Below are 22,776 nucleotides of genomic sequence, written 5' to 3' on the forward strand. Positions count from 1 at the left end.
TGAGTTGGGGAATAGTTTTCCTCTCATTATAGCTCATTTAGCCCATTAAAGCTGACTAAAGCTGATTAAAAAGGCTAATAGACTGGAGGGGAGGAGTGTGTGTCAGGCAGGGGGGCTGGGTATGTGGAAAGGTCTGGAAGGACCATTCAGCAATTTGAAGACACAGGGAATGTGTGGTGTCACAAGAGACTTTGAAGAGGGGGGAACAAAGATTGCACACACGTACATACACTGTCTATTTTTTTCGCATATGAATACAGAGCTCATTATTTGCACACGTGCACACACACACACACACTCTCTGTTTAGTGGTCTCTGACGCAGACCACTGGGCTGGATCAGAGGTTTGTGATGCATTTGGCCCTCTGATGTCATGGATGATGTCATCAGTGTATAGCAGGGTCAGTCCAGTCTACAGCCAGGCACAGTCTCTCTTTGTTCTCCTCTCTCCTACTTAGACAGGCAGAGGCCCCCTTTCTCTCTCTCTCTCTCTCTCTCTCTCTCTCTCTCTCTCTCTCTCTCTGTCTCTCTCTCTCTCTCTCTGTCTCTGTCTCTCTCTCTCTCTCTCTCTCTCTCTCTCTCTCTCTGTCTCTCTCTCTCTCTCTCTCTCTGTCTCTCTCTCTCTCTCTCTCTGTCTCTCTCTCTCTCTCTCTCTCTGTCTCTCTCTCTCTGTCTCTCTCTCTCTCTCTCTCTCTCTCTCTCTGTCTCTCTCTCTCTCTCTGTCTCTCTCTCTCTCTCTCTCTCTCTCTCTCTCTCTCTCTCTCTCTCTCTCTCTCTCTCTCTCTCTCTCTCTCTCTCTCTCTCTCTCTCTCTCTCTCTCCTCTCTCTCTCTCTCTCTCTCTCTCTCCCTCTCTCTCTCTCTCTCTCTCTCTCTCTCTCTATCCCTCTCTCTCTCTCTCTCTCTCTCTCTCTCTCTCTCTCTCAATTTAAGGGCTTTATTGGCATGGGAAATGTTAACATTGCCAAAGCAAGTGAAGTAGATAATAAACAGTAGTGAAATAAACAATAAAAATTAACAGTAAAGGTGGTTGTAGAATTTAACGGCTTTTTTCTGGATTTTGATCATTAGTGGGTATCGGCCTAATTCTGCTCTGTATGCATTATTTGGTGTTTTACGTTGTACACAAAGGATCTTTTTGCATACTTCTGCATGCAGAGTCTCAATTTGGTGTTTGTCCCATTTTTGGGAATTCTTGGTTGGTGAGCTGAACCCAGACCTCACAACCATAAAGGGTTCTTTAACTGATTCAAGTATTTTTAGCCAGATCCTAATTGTTACGTCAAATTCTATGTTCCTTTTGATGGCACAGAAGGCCCTTCTTGCCTTGTCTCTCAGCTCGTTCACAGCTTTGTGGAAGTTACCTGTGGCGCTGATGTTTAGGTCTCTCTCTCTTTCTCTCTGTCTCCTTGAGGCTGTAGATTGCAGTAGGAATGTTACTGTTGTCAAATCTGTTGCTTTACTTTCTCTCTGTCACCGCCTCTGGACTTTTATTATAAACCGGTGAAGAATATGATGGCCGTATGTAACTACAGGCCTTTATAAAGCGTTCAAACCCTCTCTGCTCTCCCTCTCTCCCGTCCCTTCCACTCCCAGGTGATCCTGGCCACCATAGAGAGACACAAGCAGAACAGTGAGACCTTTAACAAAGCCTTCAACAGCTCCTTCTCCAGGGAGGAAGACCACACGCCAGACTCACCGGTCAGTCTGCCTGCCTGTCTGTCTGACTGCCTGTCAGTCTGTCTGTCTAGCCATGAGTCAACCTGCACGATGAGTGTATATATATTCATATGAGAGCACTGCATCTTGGTCAGAGAGTGTATAAATATTAATATATACAGAGTGTGTACAGTACCAGTCAAAAGTTTGGACACACCTTCTCATTCAAGGGTTTGTCTTAATTTTTACTATTTTATACATTGTAGAATAATAGTGAAGACATCAAACGATGAAATAACACATTTGGAATCATGTAGAAACCAAAAACAATAGTTAAACAAATCAAAATATATTTTAGATTTTAGATTCTTCAAAGTAGGCACCCTTTGTCTTGATGACTGCTTTGCACACTCTTGGCATTCTCTCAACCAGCTTCATGAGGAATGCTTTTCCAACAATCTTGAAAAAGTTACAACATATGCTGAGCACTTGTTGGCTGCTTTTCCTTCACTCTGCGGTCCAACTCATCCCAAACCATCACAATTGGGTTGAGGTCAGGGGATTGTGGAGGCCAGGTCATCGGATGCATTACTCCATCACTCTTATTCTTGGTCAAATAGCCCTTACACAGCCTGGAGGTGTGTTGGGTCATTGTCCTGTTGAAAAATAAATGATAGTCCCACTAAGCACAAACCAGATGGAATGGCATATCGCTGCAGAATTCACTGACAGTGTCACCAGCAAAGCACCATCACACCTCTTCCTCCATGCTTCACGGTGGGAACCACACATGCAGAGTTCATCTGTTCACCTATTCTGTGTCTCACAAAGACATCCAAAAATCTCAAATTTGGACCCATCAGACCAAGGGACAGATTTCCACCAATGTAATGTCCATTGCTCGTGTTTCTTGGCCCAAGCAAGTCTCTTCTTATTGGTGTAGTGGTTTCTGTAAAGCAATTCGATCATGAAGGCCTGATTCACACAGTCTCCTCTGAACAGTTGATGTTGAGATGTCTCTGTTACTTGAACTCTGTGAAGCATTTATTTGGGCTGCAATTTCTGAGGCTGGTAACTAATTAACTTATCCCCTGGGTCTTCCTTTCCTGTGGCGGTCCTCATAAGAGACAGTTTCATCATAGTGCTTGATGGTTTTTGAGACTGCACTTGAAGAAACTTTCAAAGTTCTTGACATTTTCCGTATTGACTGACCTTCCTGCCTTAAAGTAATGATGGTCTGTCATTTCTCTTTGCTTATTTGAGCTGTTCTTGCCATAATATGGAATTGGTCTTTTAACCAATAGGGCTATCTTCTGTATACCACCCCTACCATGTCACAACACAACTGATTGGCTCAAATGCATTAGGAAGGAAAGAAATTCCAAAAATGAACTTTTAAACAAGGCACACCTTTTAATTGAAATGCATTCCAGATGACTACCTCATGAATCTGGTTGAGAGAATGCCAAGAGTGTACGATGCTGTCATCAAGGCAAACTTAAACTTTTTTGAGTTGGCAAACAACCTGAAAGGGTGCACACTGTCAGTGTGTTGTTTGAACAGCTGTAAAGCCAAAGTAGGCGATTTACTGCCAACTGCAATTGTGGAATATTTCCTTGTGAGTATAATGAATTGGCTAATTTCTCCTGGTGAAGTCGATTGAATGATGTGATTCTTAACCTATAGGAAGTCCCACTAGTTAACTATTTCAAAATTGTGAAAGTCCTCAATGGTGCTGCCCATACTAAGATGGGAGATTCCTCTATCTATCTGTATGACTGACCCACTATGAACCTGGACACATGCCAAACTAGAAACACATGACTGACTACTACTGTCTTTCTCTCAGGCGTGGCTGCCATCTAGTGGGAGTAAACACACACTGCAGCTTTAGGGGATATTCAGTGGGTTGTTCTCATTCTCTGGCAATGTGGGAGAATGCTTTGTTAGAGGTTTGTTGTCACCTGACATGAAGTGCTATCTGTGTAATAACAAGGGGTGTACTTTCAATGTAACTCATACATCTCTCCCAGGGTTAAATATGTCACTCTGATCCTGTATTCATGTTCTGCTCTCCTCAGGGCCCCTGGAGCACCACATCCATAGACTCAGACAGTGAAAGACTGCATGAAAGGGTAGGTGTCAAAAGTCATATTACAATACATTTCCTCTGGCTCTATTACCTTTTGTGTGATGTTATGGACTCAGCTTTGGATTTCAAGACCATTGATCTATCTTTGCTACAGCGCCAATGGCATCGCCCAACATAATACTAGAACCCATACAATGGGCAATAGAATGTGAATACATTGTACCATGAATGTCTGTCTGAGTTCATAACCAGAATTACATTGATCTCACCTATTCTAAAGCCTGAATGTCTGTCAGCCTTGTATTACAATGGCAGTGGCTCTATAATCCACACAGTAGTCTGCAGTCTGTAAAATAGTAGGCAGTCCTCTCAATAGCATCACTATCTCACTCTCTAGTAGCAGTGAGAGGTGTCTGTGGAAAGATGAGACATGATCAGGGGGTAGATTTCACATTCCCTCCCACAATGCATCTGTGCTAAAGGGCTGGCAGCTGAAAGAGAAACGGGAGCGACTTTAATTTCCATTTTTCTGTTATGGAGGAGGGAAAGAATAGGGGAGATAACAGAGTGAGAAAATGGAGTGAGGAAATGGCAAGATAGAAAGGAAATATTCCCCTTCACCCAACTATTTCAGGAGTACTTAGGCATTACGTAGATGCATTGAGATAAGATGACCTTGTGATTGGACAGATTTTGATACGTTGTTTGTTTCTCTGTTTTCCAGAGAAGTTCCAAGAAGAAGGAGAAGGAGAAGCAGACATGTAAAGGCTGCAACGAAAGCTTCAACTTCACCAAGCGCAAACACCACTGCAAAGCCTGTGGAGCGGTGAGCACAGAGAGGGAGAGGAGGGTGGGGGCGGGGGCAGTTAATATGCTGCATTTTCGCCAGTGGATGTCTTGTATGATTGATTTTCAGTTGTCTAAATATCTTTCTCTCCCTCCATTTCTCATTCTCTCTTTCCCTCCCTCTGCAGGCCATCTGTGGTAAATGCTCTAAGATGTTGGAGAACAAGACGTGTCGACTGTGTCCTGAATGCTTTGAGACGTGCCAAGTCCCTGAAGGGCCTGCAGGGGCCCAAGGAGAGATGAAGAGGAAAGCTACAGCCGAGGTGAGGACCGTCTGACTCTCAGCTTATAGAATACAATAGAAGATAGTAGAATATAACTTCATTTAAATGAAGCTTCCCCTCACAAGTATCATAAGACAATCACACATAATACTTATTGTATATGGCACAGTGTTGCTGAGCAGCTAACATGGACAGGAGGGAGATGTGGTGTGTAAGGCTCACCAGAGTAGGTCTGAGGGGGGGGGGGAGTATAGAGGTTGGCAGTGGGCATATTGTTTCAGTGCCAGCCTCTGGAGAGAGCAGAACAATCCTGTTAGTCACCCCAGCATGGCAGAGAAGACAGAGCCCTGCCCAGACAGCCCCAAAGAGCGCGGTGCACCTCTTTCAATCTCACACACACGCACTATAGAGACAAAAAGTGGTACACACAGGCCATAGTCTGCAGTCCATAGTCCAGCACCACATCAGTAACAGTGGGGCTCCAGCACCACATCAGTAACAGTGGGGCTCCAGCACCACATCAGTAACAGCGGGGCTCCAGCACCACATCAGTAACAGCGGGGCTCCAGCACCACATCAGTAACAGTGGGGCTCCAGCACCACATCAGTAACAGTGGGGCTCCAGCACCACATCAGTAACAGTGGGGCTCCAGCACCACATCAGTAACAGTGGGGCTCCAGCACCACATCAGTAACAGTGGGGCTCCAGCAACACATCAGTAACAGCGGGGCTCCAGCACCACATCAGTAACAGTGGGGCTCCAGCACCACATCAGTAACAGTGGGGCTCCAGCACCACATCAGTAACAGTGGGGCTCCAGCACCACATCAGTAACAGTGGGGCTCCAGCAACACATCAGTAACAGCGGGGCTCCAGCACCACATCAGTAACAGTGGGGCTCCAGCACCACTGATCATCACTTTGAATTAGGTGTAGAGCAAATAATGAAAGTGAGCTCCCGTTCCAAACATTGTTTTTTTAATGGGTTAAAAATATAGTGTATTTATCTGAATATTATGTGAGTACTGGCTCCCACTGCAGTGGATCAACATTGGGATTGTGCCTTTAACTCTGCCTCCTGTGTGTGTTTCTGTCCCTCCAGAAGCAGGTGTCTCCGTCTCTATTGGGGGACAACTGTCTGCAGTGTGGCCAGCTGCAGGTGCAAGAGAAGGGCAAGAGCTGGACAAAGACCTGGGTGGCCGTCACCAAGACTGAACCTCTAGTGCTGTACCTGCAGACCAGCGGACAGGTAAGGGTTAACCTCACACACACCTGAGGGTCTCTCTCCTGAGGGTCTCTGTCCTGAGGGTCTCTGTCCTGAGGGTCTCTCCTGAGGGTCTCTCCTGAGGGTCTCTCTCCTGAGGGTCTCTCTCCTGAGGGTCTCTCTTGAGGGCCTGTCTTTTGACGGTCTTTCTCTTGAGGGTCTCTCTCCTGAGGGTCACACCTGAGGGTCTCTCTCCTGAGGGTCACACCTGAGGGTCACACCTGAGGGCCTCTCCTGAGGGTCACACCTGAGGGCCTCTCCTGAGGGCCTCTCCTGAGGGTCACACCTGAGGGTCTCTCCTGGGGGTATTTTTCGTCTGTCTGTCTGTCTGTCTGTCTGTCTGTCTGTCTGTCTGTCTGTCTGTCTGTCTGTCTGTCTGTCTGTCTGTCTGTCTGTCTGTCTGTCTGTCTGTCTGTCTGTCTGTCTGTCTGTCTGTCTGTCTGTCTGTCTGTCTGTCTGTCTGTCTGTCTGTCTGTCTGTCTGTCTGTCTGTCTGTCTGTCTGTCTGTCTGTCTGTCTGTCTGTCTGTCTGTCTGTCTGTCTGTCTGTCTGTCTGTCTGTCTGTCTGTCTGTCTGTCTGTCTGTCTGTCTGTCTGTCTGTCTGTCTGTCTGTCTGTCTGTCTGTCTGTCTGTCTGTCTGTCTGTCTGTCTGTCTGTCTGTCTGTCTGTCTGTCTGTCTGTCTGTCTGTCTGTCTGTCTGTCTGTCTGTCTGTCTGTCTGTCTGTCTGTCTGTCTGTCTGTCTGTCTGTCTGTCTGTCTGTCTGTCTGTCTGTCTGTCTGTCTGTCTGTCTGTCTGTCTGTCTGTCTGTCTGTCTGTCTGTCTGTCTGTCTGTCTGTCTGTCTGTCTGTCTGTCTGTCTGTCTGTCTGTCTGTCTGTCTGTCTGTCTGTCTGTCTGTCTGTCTGTCTGTCTGTCTGTCTGTCTGTCTGTCTGTCTGTCTGTCTGTCTGTCTGTCTGTCTGTCTGTCTGTCTGTCTGTCTGTCTGTCTGTCTGTCTGTCTGTCTGTCTGTCTGTCTGTCTGTCTGTCTGTCTGTCTGTCTGTCTGTCTGTCTGTCTGTCTGTCTGTCTGTCTGTCTGTCTGTCTGTCTGTCTGTCTGTCTGTCTGTCTGTCTGTCTGTCTGTCTGTCTGTCTGTCTGTCTGTCTGTCTGTCTGTCTGTCTGTCTGTCTGTCTGTCTGTCTGTCTGTCTGTCTGTCTGTCTGTCTGTCTGTCTGTCTGTCTGTCTGTCTGTCTGTCTGTCTGTCTGTCTGTCTGTCTGTCTGTCTGTCTGTCTGTCTGTCTGTCTGTCTGTCTGTCTGTCTGTCTGTCTGTCTGTCTGTCTGTCTGTCTGTCTGTCTGTCTGTCTGTCTGTCTGTCTGTCTGTCTGTCTGTCTGTCTGTCTGTCTGTCTGTCTGTGTCTATGTACCGCTGTCTTGTCTACATCCCTTCTCCATGCCCAGGTCACATGTATAGACCTGTCTGTATGTGTGCTTTACCTTACATTAACATTTGAGTCATTTAGCAGACGCTCTTATCCAGAGCGACTTCCTTAGTGTACTCATCTTATGATAGCTAGGTGGGACAACCACTTCATAGTAAGTTAATTTTTCCTCAGTAAATTAGCTATCAACAATCTTTTCACGCCCTGTAATGTACAGCATGTTCCTACTGTCTGTACGCAAGGTTGAATTTGAACCAAAGAACTGACCTTGTGTCTGTTGCTTGGGGAAACCTTTACCTACTTCTCCCATCTCCTGAGGGTGCTTCACCAGGGTCCTTTATAGGATAGGTGCAGTGTGCAGGCATCTCCAGGGCTAAAAACCAGTCACTGTAGCCAGCTCTCCCCATTCCATTTTAGTGACCAAAATCCCATCTCTGCAACAATCCCAGGCAGGCAGAAAGCTGACATCCCCTGGCAGAAGATTAGGATGAATGATTGTTAGCATTTAATGATTAGATAGAAACTGGGGAATGAGGAGGGGGAGAGGAGAGCGATTATGCACGTGCCTTATGAAATACAATCTAGCCCCCTGCATTAAATGAGAGAAACAATGGACTGTTATGCTTCCTCTTGATTCTGATTGGCCTGTTTGTTGTGTCTCTTCAGGACTCTCGTGGGGTACGGGCCATACCCCTCCCGGGGTTTGAGGTGAACATGGCAGCGCCATCGGCAATAGAGAAGTCAGAGCTCAAACACGCGTTCCGGCTGAGTAACTCCCAGCAGGCTCTGCTGTTCAGCGCCCAGGATGCAGAAGTCCAGGACCAGTGGGTGGAGCTTCTCTCTAGAGCCGCCCGCGGGGAAACAACCACAGTCACGCCCGTCAGCCTGACGGAGCACAGGAAGAGCCAATAGGGAGGCTCCGTTGAGGCCACAGGACCCTCCCCCTCCTTCCCACCTCTCGCCCCCTCTCCTGTGGACAGAGCACACATTACTTGAATTCACTTTACCTTGGCACTTTTTTATTTTGTTTTGTTTTCTTTGAAGAGAGGGAAGAATCGTCTCCTCTCCTGCCCTTGCCTCCACCAGACACACACACACACACACACATTCACACACAGACTCGCTCTTTCCCTGGCTCCCTGGCTCTCTCAATCTCTCTCGCTTACACACACATACACATGCACACACACATACACATGCACACACACACTTGTGCCACCAGTTCGACACCATTGTATGCATGGTTACGTTGTATTTCTCTCAGTGTTCTCTGCAGTTCAAGAAGAACAGAAGACTCTTTGATTTAATATGTTTTGTATTATAGCCGAAGGCATTTATAAGATGAACCCTGTATGATTTTATAAAACAATGAAGTTTGTTGTACATTGTGTGACTATGTTGTGAAGCATTAACCCCTGTTGGTCTGTCTGTCTGTCTGTCTGTCTACCTGTCTGTGTGTTCCTCCTGTGTTTTATTTCACTATTAAATGTTAGCGTATTGAACCCCAGACACAGACGCCACCTTTCCCCACCCCTGTGGTCCCAGTGCCAGCTCAGTGGTGGTTGTACAGTATGTATACCAAATTGTGTCATTAGTATAAAGAGATCCATTTAACTTAAGAGACGTGAACGAATGCTTGTGGCTGGCCACCTGATGCTCCCTCTATCAGCCCCCCAACTCCTCACAGCCCTCCCCCAAACACTCCCACCCTCACCCCACTATCAGCCCCCAACTCCTCACAGCCCTCCCCCAAACACTCCCACCCTCACCCCACTATCAGCCCCCCAACTCCTCACAGCCATCCCCCAAACACTCCCACCCTCAACTTACTATCATCCCACAACTCCTCCCCCTATCTCCTGGATGGGCTCTTTCCCTCCCTCCTCTCACTATAAACTCTGCCCCCTTGGCCAGGAGAATATACTACCACTTCCTGTTTCTCCCTCTTACCTGCTTCGCCCCCATCTGGTCATGTGATAGAAACCTTAGCAACGATACAAGTACTGTACGATTGTGCATTCTGCCTTGCCCCCCCTCTACCCCCAACCCCCTGGCACCAGCTTGTAAAGAACCAGAAGATTGTTTAGTCATCTCTATGTGCATGTATAAACTTACTGATATTTATATACCGTGCTCTGAAAACCCCAGCCCCTCTCTCCTCTCCTCTTTGTCGTACTGTAAAGTGAGCAGACTCAGTATTGCGTGTTTTAACCCTGGGTTGTGCACAATGGATAAGTAGTCAAAACATCATCAATAAAGATACATATGGCTCACTCAATGTCATACTGTCCAACATGATCCTTTGAGTGTCATTTTGTGTTCACAATTCTCTCTCAATTCTCCCTCAATTCTCTCTCATCTCTGTCTATATTTATTTCATTCTCCTGTCTCCCACACAGACATACTTTGAGTTGTTGAAGACCTTGGCTGTGTAAATGGGTTTCTTTCTTCTGCTATTTCTTTTCCCCAACTTAATGACAGTGTTTAATCCGGTATGAATATTGGATCTCATGCAATGTTTGCCAAGTAGGTATATTGTTGTGGAAATTCTTACACAGGGACACTCAAAGTCAATCTTAAATGAATCAGTTTATTGTCAGCACGCTGGAGAGGTTCCAACCAACTTAATGCACCATAGTGAACGTCTGTCAGGAGCTCTGCTCGGGCAGTCCCAGCAGTTGTCTTAAATACTGCTATACACAGACAAGTTATATTTGCATGATTTAGCATAATTCATTCATCATTACTGTTTTGTTTCATTCATGTGACCGACCAGTACTGGTTTATAGCATGTGACAGACCAATACCTCACGAGGCTTCTCCTCTCTAAGTTGAGACCTTGAAACTGAGATATCTATCGTTCTCAAAACACGGTCTGGTGCTACTGCCAAATTGCAGATGCTGATAAGTGAAGATTCGTTCAGTCAGTCACTTGCATGAACACAGAAATTGGTTATTAGAACAGTACATGAATAGAAAACAGAAATGAGTTAAAAGAAAAGCACATGTATAACGTTTTATAGATGAACACACTATAACACACTAATAGATGAAGAGAAGTACTGAATACTTACAAGCAAACAATGCATCCTTGATGTAAGTGACTTCTAATGTCTCTGGATTTAAGATGTTTATCGTGAGCGTAAAGTGATGGTCCAATCCTCTTGGGCTGTCCAAGGCCTGGGATGATAACTGAAGTAAGATGCTGCATTGACTGGATTAACAGTCTCTCCTATCAGTGATATCATACATCAAACATTCATCAGATATAAAATGCCAGCAGATATTTGACCTTATCGTTGGCTAGGATGCCGAAGGATTAACAACTTTGTTCTGAAACCACAAAGATAGAATGAAAGAGAGACAATAATTTCTCTGAGTTTATCTCTGCCTCAGTGTGTGTGTCCCTGAGAGTGTACTAGAGAGCAGAATGTCATGAATGACATCACTGACCAGAATGTTATGAATGACATCACTGAGCAGAATGTTATGAACGACATCACTGAGCAGAATGTTATGAACGACATCACTGAGCAGAATGATATAAGTGACATCACTGAGCAGAATGTTATGAATGACATCACTGAGCAGAATGATATAAATGACATCACTGAGCAGAATGTTATGAATGACATCACTGAGCAGAGTGTTATGAACGACATCACTGAGCAGAATGTTATGAACGACATCACTGAGCAGAATGTTATGAACGACATCACTGAGCAGAATGTTATGAACGACATCACTGAGCAGAATGTTATGAATGACATCACTGAGCAGAATGTTATGAACGACATCACTGAGCAGAATGTTATGAATGACATCACTGAGCAGAATGTTATGAACAACATCACTGAGCAGAATGTTATGAACAACATCACTGAGCAGAAAGATATGAACAACATCACTGAGCAGAAAGATATGAACAACATCACTGAGAAGAATGATATGAACAACATCACTGAGCAGAATGATATGAACAACATCACTGAGCAGAAAGATATGAACAACATCACTGAGTAGAATGATATGAACGACATCACTGAGCAGAATGATATGAACAACATCACTGAGCAGAATGATATAAATAGCATCCCTGATATTGTGAGTTTTGTCCATGTGCTTTCTGCATGGTCTTTATTCATTCTAGTACAATACTGTACGTGACTGTTTGTATAGTGTGACTGTTAGTCTCCAGGACTCATCTTGTGTACGCGCTTCTGCTTTCATACCAGAAGACAAGTGAAGGTGTCTGGAACTACCACACAGACTGAGATGAGGGGAATGTGGTTTCAGTCAGAAAGCAGAGGGTGTGTGCGTACATGTGTGTGGTGATAGAGAGGGACAGCTATAGATAGATTGTGTGAACTAATGTTTAGTTTGGCACTTTAAAAAAAATGTAGTCTAATCTTAGTATTTTGGACTCAAATTGAATTAAGTCACATTTTTGTCAATTGAATAATGATTTAGTCTAGTTATTGTCAAAATGACAATAACAGTGGAACATTTTAGTCAACCTAAATGCCCTAAAATGTGGAAGTCACATCACATTTGTATTGCCTCGTTAACCTATAGTAAACATAAATCACTGTCTTCCATATGCACAAACAAACATCAATCAATCAATCAAATGTATGTAGAAAGCCCTTTTTACATCAGCCAATGTCACAAAGGGCTATACAGAAACCCAGCCTAAAACCCCAAACTGCAAGCAATGCCAAGTCAGACCAAAATATTTGATTATCTTTCCAACAGCCAAGTTGGCAGAAGAACACATTACTCAGCAGCCCCTTGACAGGGCTCCAGGCTAACATTTTCCCCAACAACGTTTTCAGTTGGTGACACCAGACCATGATTTGGTCGCACAAATATTTTTACTGGAAAAAAGTAGTAATCACCTTAAAAAGTCATTCTGTATAATAGACTACTAATAGACTACTGAGATGTAAATAAATAAGCTGTTGCATCAAACATGTCCAAGCAGGAATGCATGATTCAAGATATTTTGATATGCCATTAATTGTGGGTCGACAATAGGGTATTGTTGATATATTTTACTGTTAAAATATGGCTCCATGTTTTACATTTTGTTGTTCAATTGAGATGAATTTGCACTAATCTCTCTAGGTACATTCTTTTGGGGGCTAATTCACCACATGATGTAACGGCGTTCTTCTATCTCCTCCTCTGATGAAGAGGTAGAACAAGGATTGGACCAAAATGCAGCGTGATGATGATTCATGATATAATTTTAATGAAGGAAAAAACAATACAAGCGGAAACTACAAAATAATGAAAAGTGAAAACTGAAACAGCCCTATCTGGTGCAAACACAAAGACAGGAACAATCACCCACAAAATACACAGTGAAAACCAGGCTACCTAAATATGGTTCCCAATCAGAGACAACGAGAATCACCTGACTCTGATTGAGAACCGCCTCAGGCAGCCAAGCCTATGCTAGACACACCCCTAATCAGCCACAATCCCAATGCCTACAAAAACCCCAATACGACAACACAATAAACCCATGTCACACCCTGGCCTGAATGAATAATTAAAGAAAACACAAAATACTAAGACCAAGGCGTGACAGAACCCCCCAGGTGCGGACTCCCGGACGCACCTCAAAACCATAGGGAGGGTCCGGGTGGGCGTCTGTCCATGGTGGCGGCTCCGGCTCGGGACGTGGACCCCACTCCATAAATGTCTTAGTTCCTCCCCCTTGCATCCTGGGATAGTCCACCCTCGCCGCCGACCATGACCTCGTAGTCCTCACCCAGAACCCCACTGGACTGAGGGGCAGCTCGGGACTGAGGCAGCTCGGGACTGAGGGGAAGCTCGGGACTGAGGGAAGCTCGGGACTGAGGGGCAGCCCGGGACTGAGGGAAGCCCGGGACTGAGGGAAGCCCGGGACTGAGGGAAGCCCAGTACTGAGGGAAGCCCAGTACTGAGAGGAAGCCCAGTACTGAGATGAAGCTCAGGCAGGTAGTTGGCTCCGGCAGATCCTGGCTGGCTGGCGGATCTGGAAGAGTCTGGTTGACTGGCAGATCTGGAAGAGTCTGGTTGACTGGCAGATCTGGAAGAGTCTGGTTGACTGGCGGATCTAGCTGCTCTTGCTGCTCCATGCAGACTGACAGCTCTGGCTGCTCCATGTAGATTGGCAACTCTGGCTGCTCCATGCAGATTGACAGCTCTGGCTTCTCCATGCAGACTGGCATCTCTGGCTGCTCCATGCAGACTGACAGCTCTGGCTGCTCCATGCAGACTGGTAGCTTTGTGCAGACTGACAGCTCTGGCTGCTCCATGCAAACTGGCAGCTCAGGCTGCTCCATGCAGACTGACAGCTCAGGCTGCTCCATGCAGACTGACAGCTCAGGCTGCTCCATGCAGACTGACAGCTCAGGCTGCTCCATGCAGACTGACAGCTCAGGCTGCTCCATGCAGGCTGACAGCTCTGGCTGCTCCATGCAGGCTGACAGCTCTGGCTGCTCCATGTAGACTGACAGCTCTGGCTGCTCCATGCAGACTGGCAGCTCTGGCTGCTCTATGCAGACTGGCAGCTCCATGCAGACTGGCAGCTCTGGCTGCTCTATGCAGACTGGCAGCTCTATGCAGACTGGCAGCTCTGGCCGCTCCATGCAGACTGACAGCTCTGGCCGCTCCATGCAGACTGACAGCTCTGGCCGCTCCATGCAGACTGGCATCTCTGGCTGCTCCATGCAGACTGGCAGCTCTGGCTGCGTTGAACAGGCAGGAGGCTCCGGCAGCGCTGTAGAGGAGGAAGGCTCTGGAAGCGCTGAACAGGCGGGAGACTCCGACAGCGCAGGAGAGGAGGAAAATGCTGGCTGCGCTGAACAGGCGGGAGGCTCCGACAGCGCTAGAGAGAAGGATGGCTCTGGCTGTGCTGAACAGGCGGGAGGCTCCGGCAGCGCTAGAGGGAAGGAAGGCTCTGGCTGTGCTGAACAGGCGAGGCGCACTGAAGGCCTGGTGCGTGGTCCTGGAACTGGTGGTACTGGATCGAGGACATGCACAGGAAGCCTGGTGCGGGGAGCTGCTACCGGAGGACTGGTGTGTGGAGGTGGCTCTGGATAGACCGGACCGTGCAGGCGCACTGGAGCTCTTGAGCACCAAGCCTGCCCAACTTTACCTGGCTCGATGCCCACTCTAGCCCGGCCAATACGAAGAGCTGGTATGTACCGCACCGGGCTATGCACCCGCACTGGAGACACCATGCGCTCCATAGCATAACACGGTGCCTGCCCGGTCTCTCTAGCCCCCGGTAAGCACAGGGAGTTTGCGCAGGTCTCCTACCTGGCATCGCCATACTCCCTGTGAGCCCCCCCCAATACATTTTGGGGGTGGCTCTCAGGCTTCCATCCGCGTCGCCGTGCTGCCTCTTCATACCAGCGCCTCTCCGCTCTCGCCGCCTCCAGTTCTTCTTTGGGGCGTTGATATTCACCAGGCTGTGCCCATGGTCCTTTTCCGTCCAATATCTCTTCCCAAGTCCAGAAGTCCTTTGACCGATGTTCCTCACGATTAACAGGGAGAGTTGGCTCAGGTCTGACTCCTGACTCTGCCACTCTCTCCCTGAGCCCCCCCCCCACAATAAATTGTTGGGGCTGACTTTCGGGTTTCTTTCTGCACCGCCGTGTCTTTCTCTTCGACTCCATTCTCCTATAGCCCTCTTCGCACTGCTCCAGCGAATCCCAGGCGGGCTCCGGCACTCTCTCTGGGTCGACCGCCCACCTGTCTATTTCCTCCCAAGTCGTATACTCTATACTCCAGCTGTCCATAACGTCCTCCCATGTCCATTCCTCCTTTCGCTGCTCCTGCCTGTTACCACGCCGCTCGGTCCGGGTGTGGTGGGTGATTCTGTAACGGCGTTCTTCTATCTCCTCCTCTGATGAAGTGGTAGAACAAGGATCGGACCAAAATGCAGCGTGATGATGATTCATGATATAATTTTAATGAAGGAAAAAACAATACAAGCGGAAACTACAAAATAATGAAAAGTGAAAACCGAAACAGCCCTATCTTGTGCAAACACAAAGACAGGAACAATCACCCACAAAATACACAGTGAAAACCAGGCTACCTAAATATGTTTCCCAATCAGAGACAACGAGAATCTCCTGACTCTGATTGAGAACCGCCTCAGGCAGCCAAGCCTATGCTAGACACACCCCTAATCAGCCACAATCCCAATGCCTACAAAAACCCCAATACGACAACACAATAAACCCATGTCACACCCTGGCCTGAACGAATAATTAAAGAAAACACAAAATACTAAGACCAAGGCGTGACACATGAGGAAAAGAAAACTCAAAACATATTAGCTAGATTGCTAACAATAATACCCACTGCTAGTAGTCATATATTAATCTAACAGTATTTTTATATTTTTTTAACTTGCAGTTGTAGCATGCTACCCTATGCACTCACAGTGTGATTTACGTCCACCCACCCCCTATAAATTTTCTCAGCGCGTAGCATAATTTCCTCGAGACTACAAGGGAAATGACATCTGGACTAGCAAAGTCCCGAGCTCATAGAAATCAAATCAAATTTTATTGGTCACATACACATGGTTAGCAGATGTTATTGCGAGTGTAGCGAAATGCTTGTGCTTCTAGTTCCGACAGTGCAGCAATATCTAACATGTAATCTAACTCCACAACAGCTACCTAATACACACAAATCTAAGTAAAGGAATGGAATAAGTATATCCATATAAATATATGGCTGAGCAATGACAGAGCGGCACAGGCAAGATGCAACCTACTGCATTTATCGCAGTAGTATGGCATTGACAATCTTCTCCCTGTCTAGACAGAAGCAGAAATACAGATATGTCTTACAGAACAGATCATTTGTTTAACACCCAATTAATACAATACTTTAATACCAGGTGTAAGTATAAAGTAGTTCTGTTCTCAGGGCAATATGTGAATTAAATAATAATATATTCTATGGATATCAGAATATACTCAGGAAATTCCACTCCTAATCCCCAAAAGGTATGGATGTGAGGATCCAGACTCAACTGACACAGTATAAAACTAGGTGTGAGGAGAGGTCCTGAAAACAGACTGGCCAACTCTCGTGAGATTAGTGAGGAATGTGTGTGTTGATTCTCTCTCCGGCAAAAGCTGCAGCTCGAGCCAGTAAGAGAGTACGCTAGCTAGGATTCGAAGTCTGGACTTTAAAATAAGTTATTTATCGTCTCTCTGTGTTTCATAGTTTTCCTTAAATTCGCAAGAGGCTGAATGTTTCTCAACGGAAATAGCATCCGGGTGAGCGAAACAACGCCCCTTTGTCTCTGTATGTGTGACCCATCTATCTGATGCTGTCTGATCAAAAAGAGTATGCTTTTTTAGCCACCTGTAGCATTGAATGCGGAGAGCATTTGGCCTCCCTTGATATAACATGTATTAAATAATAGACAATCACAGTTGAGCTAAACTGAGCAAGCTCCACTTTGAATGGTACTGGCGCACCAAAAAAAAATGTCAAGAGAAGCCAGTTTGGATTTGGCTTCACACCAATCACATCATATCAAGCTAAAATTCAGTGACAGAAAAAAATTGAATTGTCTCGTGTTGTCCTCCGGTGTCTAGCTAGCTAACTAAAATTGTCCCTTTCCTAAATGATCAATGGATTGGAAATGTATGTCCCTAAAGCTGACCAAATAATAGTACTTTTACAGTGATGTGCTCACTCGTGGGCAACAACATCATAACTGGATAATAACTCAAAACAACTTGTAAGGCTAGAGAATTTTATAGACAAACATTACCAACGCAGTGAAAACAAAAACACAGTGGAAGGTAATGTTAGGCGTGTATATGGGAGGCGAAGTCAAGTGCAGGAGAGCGAAGTATAATAAACAGGCGCACTTGAATACCGGTCAACAACGACAGCACATAAAACATACTAGTGCCAAAAACACGGTCTAATAACAAAAGTGCAGCGCCTGACAAAAGAATCACGTAACAATAAACAATTATACTCAAAGACATGATGGGGAACAGAGGACTAAATACATGTAGATTGATTGGGGAATGAAAACCAGGTGTGTATGGAACAAGACAAAACAAATGGACATATGAGAAATGGAGCGGTGATGTCTAGAAAGCCGGTGACATCGATCGCCGAAAGCAGCCCAAACAGGTCGTGACAGGTAAACACGGAAAACAAGAAAAAAACAATGGAGAACCAACCACTAAATAATGTTTAATAAGAGACTCTTTGACTGACACGGATGACCTATTTTCACCACCCTGTACAGTAAGCGTGGAAACCGAACTGGTAAAATCTATAAATGATCAATTAGGCGTACTTGAGTTAGTCCGTAAATATGTACATGAGATGAAGGCGAGCCTTGAAATGAGTGATGAGAAAGCAGCGACACTGGAAAAAAAGAAACAGGGTACAGTCAATGTTATAGAAGCTGACGTTAATGAACTTAAAAGAGAGAACAAGTTGTTGAAAGACTCCCTACATGATATACAGACTAGATCAATGCGCGAAAATCTGGTGCTTACCGGAATTAAAGAGGATGAAGGTGAAAGACCCAGAGAGAGCAGTTAAAGAATTCATGGTTAAATCACTGCAGATCCCAGGCGACACTGTCGACCAAATTAAACTCGAACACATACAGTGGGGCAAAAAAGTATTTAGTCAGCCACCAATTGTGCAAGTTCTCCCACTTAAAAAGATGAGAGAGGCCTGTAATTTTCATCATAGGTACACTTCAACTATGACAGACAAAATGAGGGAAAAAAAATCCAAAAAATCACATTGTAGGATTTTTAATGAATTTATTTGCAAATAAAGGAACTGGAACACAAAAGTACCCAAAGCCAAAAGTAGGCAGGAATCAACAAAGTAGAAATAAAAACATGACAGAGGACATAAAAGGCACAGTATGTGGGTATGTACGGGTGTATATGTGAGGGGAGTGCGAGTGTGTAGGAATTTGGGGTGTCTGTGTTTTGTGTGATGGGAAAGTGTGATGAGTTAAGTGAGTGAGTAAGGAAAATGGTTGCAAATGCCAGAGCCCATATGTGTCTGCGAGCAAGGAGTTGTGAAAAGAGCGAGTCTTCGCTCTTGCAAAGATGTGGGATATACATTTTACAGTAAAAAAAAATGTTTTTTATTTTTTTATTTTGTCCTATCATGATGGAACGGTGCCAACCCTACATCCTAGACACCAACTTGAGCGACCCATCCACTAAGGAGAAGTCCTTATCTGTTTTATAGGCCTACTTTATAGGCCTAGCCATGACAGAAAAGTGAACGCGATCAGAGACCCACTAAAGCAGCACTGCCCCCTCAAGAGCCTGACCTGCAGGGTAGGTCCAAAGGCCTAAGCTACTAATGAGAACCTTGAAGACCTCGTACCTTGCCGGTAGGAATTCCGGTGGAGTACCCCACCCAGGTAGTGGCAGTGCTGGCAACACTGGCTGCTGTAACCCATGGGGAGGGAGTCACACGCAGACAATCAGAGAGGGGGTATATTAATGTGGTCCTGGCGGCACAGAATAATAAAATGGTCTGACTGCACAGTGTTGCTTGGGTCACAGATGGGTCACAACAATGGAACAGCATGTGTGGGTGTTGGGGGGAAGGGGGTTTCCAAACTAGGTTTCCATCAGCTAGGACTAGACATTGGTTAACATATTCTTCCCATTCCTTCTTAATTTGGCATGCCTTCTTAAACAACCAAACTGTATACGCATTCACACATCGTCTTCTCTTGAGTTGGGCTCGGGGAGGGAACATTTGAGCTTGTGGTTGTGTGTGTGTGCATGAGTGTGTGGGTGTGTAGGTCGATCTATGAGTGGAAGGGGAGAGAAAGACAGAGGTGTTTGTTTGGGACGGGTGGGGTGAGTGAGTGTATGCATCCCACACCTGTTGACAAAAATGTAGACTTCCTACTACAGGCTGTTGTTATGGGTAGCATATTATTCGTCAATTGTGGAAATAAATTACGATATGCAAGATTTGTTTTATATATATATAATTTTGTTATCCAAATGCACAGACAAGGGCTTTCAAAATTATGTTGGCTGCAGATCTGGTTCTGTACTGTAGGTGGCACCATGTGCTTTTTTAAAGGATGGGCCCCTATCTCTTAAAGGCCCTAGCATCTATGTGTACAGGGATAGTCAGCCAATCACTGGGACGACAACACAATTTGGGATGAGGGGAGGTTTTAGCGGGTGGAATATTGGAGGACAATTAAGGGTTATTTAGTCGCAGCTACACCATGATTAACATTGCAAAATCATGGGAAAATCATGAGAATATTCGCATGAAAATCTGTCGCAAATTGGATAGAAATTTAGCTATAGATGTGTTGCCGCCAGATTGGAGAACGTTATAATCTCCTTGGAAAACTCTTGTCCAGTCCATTTACTAGTCAGATTTTAGTCACAGATATAACGAAATGAACACTGTTGTGAACCCTGTCTTTTTAAAGCACTTTGAGCTGCCAAAGTGATGTATTACGGGTACTCTCCCAAGCTGTGAACTGTGGTGCAGCGAGATTGTCCCTAAAAATGCTGATGGTTACCTTCTGATTCATAGTTTAGAGTAAGAACAGAGAATTGGGTGCATTGTGCCTACTCTGCTGCCAGAGAGAGACCATGTTGAGATACATTTTTGTCATCTCTGCCTTCAAAAGACATCTCACATTTCACACTTTTTTTCATTTATGAGTTGGTAGTTTTTGTAAAGCCAGATTTCGAGCTGTCTATCTCCCCAGGCAAAAAAGGCCATTTCAAGGATCTAGAGGCTGGGGCTTTGGAAGTAGGCCAGCAAAGCTGTTTCCATAATTATTCATAATTGCATAATTGTTTTGGAGTATTAGGGATGCTACTTTTTCATATAGATGTAGGGTCTAATTTGATCACCTTGTTGCAGGATAACTTTCCCGCAATGCAGGACATATAGTGTATTTGAGGTTTAAAAAAGTCTTCTGAAGTCTGTAATTTTCACTTTTAAATTTCAGACTTGATTTTCCCCAACAAAAAATGTATCAACTCATACAAAAATGTCATAATAATTAACATTTCCTGTTGCTGCAGGATTTAATTCCTGCTGTAGGACACTGGCTCAAATTAAGATCCTACATCTATACTGATCCTTTCCCTCCTGCTCCCTGTAGGAACCAGCTGACTGGCTTATAAAATGAGTGTGTGCACACATGCTTGTGAGTGTACATTAGAAAATGGTACCAGTTGGACAGAGTCCCTAACCCAGTTTCACTGTGTACAGTCCACCAAGGGGGCAGTGGAACCGTACCATACAGTGTGTTAGTTTGGCCTCTACCAGGATCCCCAAGGCTGGTCCTAATGGCTTCATTCATCAAGGCCACAAACCTGCTCTCATCAACACAAAAGACTAGGTCCAACATAGCTGCTGTCATTGCCAGCAACTCAATATAGAACTGCTTTAAGTAGGGTCAAAGAACACACATTTTCACACAGCCTTAATCCTGCTGTGAAATATCTCCCCATGCCATGCCAAGCAGTATTATTACACACTGAGCAGTGTACTGGGCTGCAGAGTTGCAGTGTGGACTGGATGTTTCTCATTCTCCGAACACAGCAGATGAAAATGGCAGATGCTATGAAAGGCCATTGGAGCGTAACCCTCTTACCAGCTGTGTGTGTGCCATGTCAGAGTCCATACCAGACACAAAACCAGTTATTTCCTGTTATTTTTGTGGCAACGTATGCTGAGATGTAAATGAAGCAGTCTAGGTTCCAATCATGATTTCCTGTATGGTGTAAAAAAAACTTTATTCTCTGTTCTAATGTGTCACTAGGGACTCTCCCTATGACAAAGCTTCACAGGCGATTTGCCTTTACACAAAAACAGATTTGACCATGTACAGTATAAACCCTAATCATAGAACTGGACTGGTTCATCTCTTATTTATCAGACATAAATACATAGGATCTTAATTTGATTACTCTTTTGTTGCTGAGAGTTTTTGTGCACTGCAGGCAATGCAGATGAGCTTTGTGACTGACATAAATTCACTGAAAACCCTCATCAACACATGGTTATATTAACAGTATTCCACTTTTCATGTAGCCTCATTTTGACCAGCTAATAACCTAACCCCGGATCAAGCAACATTATGGACTAAACGTTCAAATCCTGTTGCTGCAGGATTATTTTGCTGTGACAATATAGGTCAAATTAAGATCCTACTGTACATCTGCACTGATTTAGTCTTTTCCCTGATGCCAGTTTTAATCTAAGCAGACTTTCAACAGCTAAAGCCTAGCTCACCGCTTTCAGATCTGGGAATCACAAGCTTTGACCTCGAGGCCTGAAAAATAGGTCCTGTGTTTGAATATACATGGGACATTTACTAGATGGTAACATAATGACACAATACAACACCATCCCACGGCTCATGTATTCCCATCTGCAGACTCACAGCCTGAAGCAGGAGGCTTAACATTGCATCAGTTTGTGCTAATTAAAATCTATTAAGCTGAATGTAATAATGATGTGTGAGGTCCATTTAATTTAACAGTGTGAGTCAGAGGAGGCTGGTGGGAGCAGCTATAGGAGGACAGGCTCATTGTAATGGCTGGAATGGTATAAATGGAACGGAGTGAAACGTGGTTTCCATGTGTTTGATGTGTTCCATACCGTTCCATTTAAATCGTTCCAGACATTACAATGAGGCCATCCTCCTATAGCTCCTCCCACCAGCCTCCTCTGGTGGGAGTGTGTTTCAGAGAGTAACCAGTGTTTTTTCTGCCCATTGAACTAGAACAGATTCAATTTCTCCAACTAAAGAAAGATAAATTGGCCGTGTGTGTCTTTCTACACCCTAAGACTTAAAAAGCTACCCCGGTAAAGGGGAGACATTTATCAGGACAGAACCAGAGCAATTTCATGGGACATTAAGGCATCTGTCAACCAATTTCAGCCTCCCCCTAAGAGTTTTTCACCTGAAAACAACCTGCTTACTGCACAGTGCACAGACAGAAAATGCATGCGCGCACACACACACACACACACACACACACACACACACACACACACACACACACACACACACACACACACACACACACACACACACACACACACACACACACACACACACACACACACACACACACACACACACACACACACACACACACACACACACACACACACACACACACACTACACACACACACTCAAACTCCCCGCTGTAAAAATGTACCTGTGAATAACTTTGCTTGAAGATA

At 45.2% G+C, this 22,776-nt stretch overlaps 1 protein-coding gene across 1 annotated transcript in view; it reads left to right on the forward strand.

Moving 5' to 3' along the window:
- Positions 1-9,799, forward strand: part of fgd (faciogenital dysplasia) — a 135,733-nt gene extending 125,934 nt beyond the window's left edge. The window contains exons 14-19 of the mRNA XM_042304003.1: positions 1,595-1,699; positions 3,739-3,792; positions 4,474-4,575; positions 4,724-4,858; positions 5,923-6,069; positions 8,168-9,799. Coding sequence (XP_042159937.1) covers positions 1,595-1,699; positions 3,739-3,792; positions 4,474-4,575; positions 4,724-4,858; positions 5,923-6,069; positions 8,168-8,413 — 789 coding nt within the window. The 3' untranslated portion in view covers positions 8,414-9,799. The remainder of the gene's footprint in view (positions 1-1,594; positions 1,700-3,738; positions 3,793-4,473; positions 4,576-4,723; positions 4,859-5,922; positions 6,070-8,167) is intronic.
- Positions 9,800-22,776: the final 12,977 nt, after the last annotated feature.

The sequence above is a fragment of the Oncorhynchus tshawytscha genome, linkage group LG22, assembly GCF_018296145.1.
Source record: "Oncorhynchus tshawytscha isolate Ot180627B linkage group LG22, Otsh_v2.0, whole genome shotgun sequence".
Taxonomy (NCBI): Eukaryota; Metazoa; Chordata; class Actinopteri; order Salmoniformes; family Salmonidae; genus Oncorhynchus; species Oncorhynchus tshawytscha.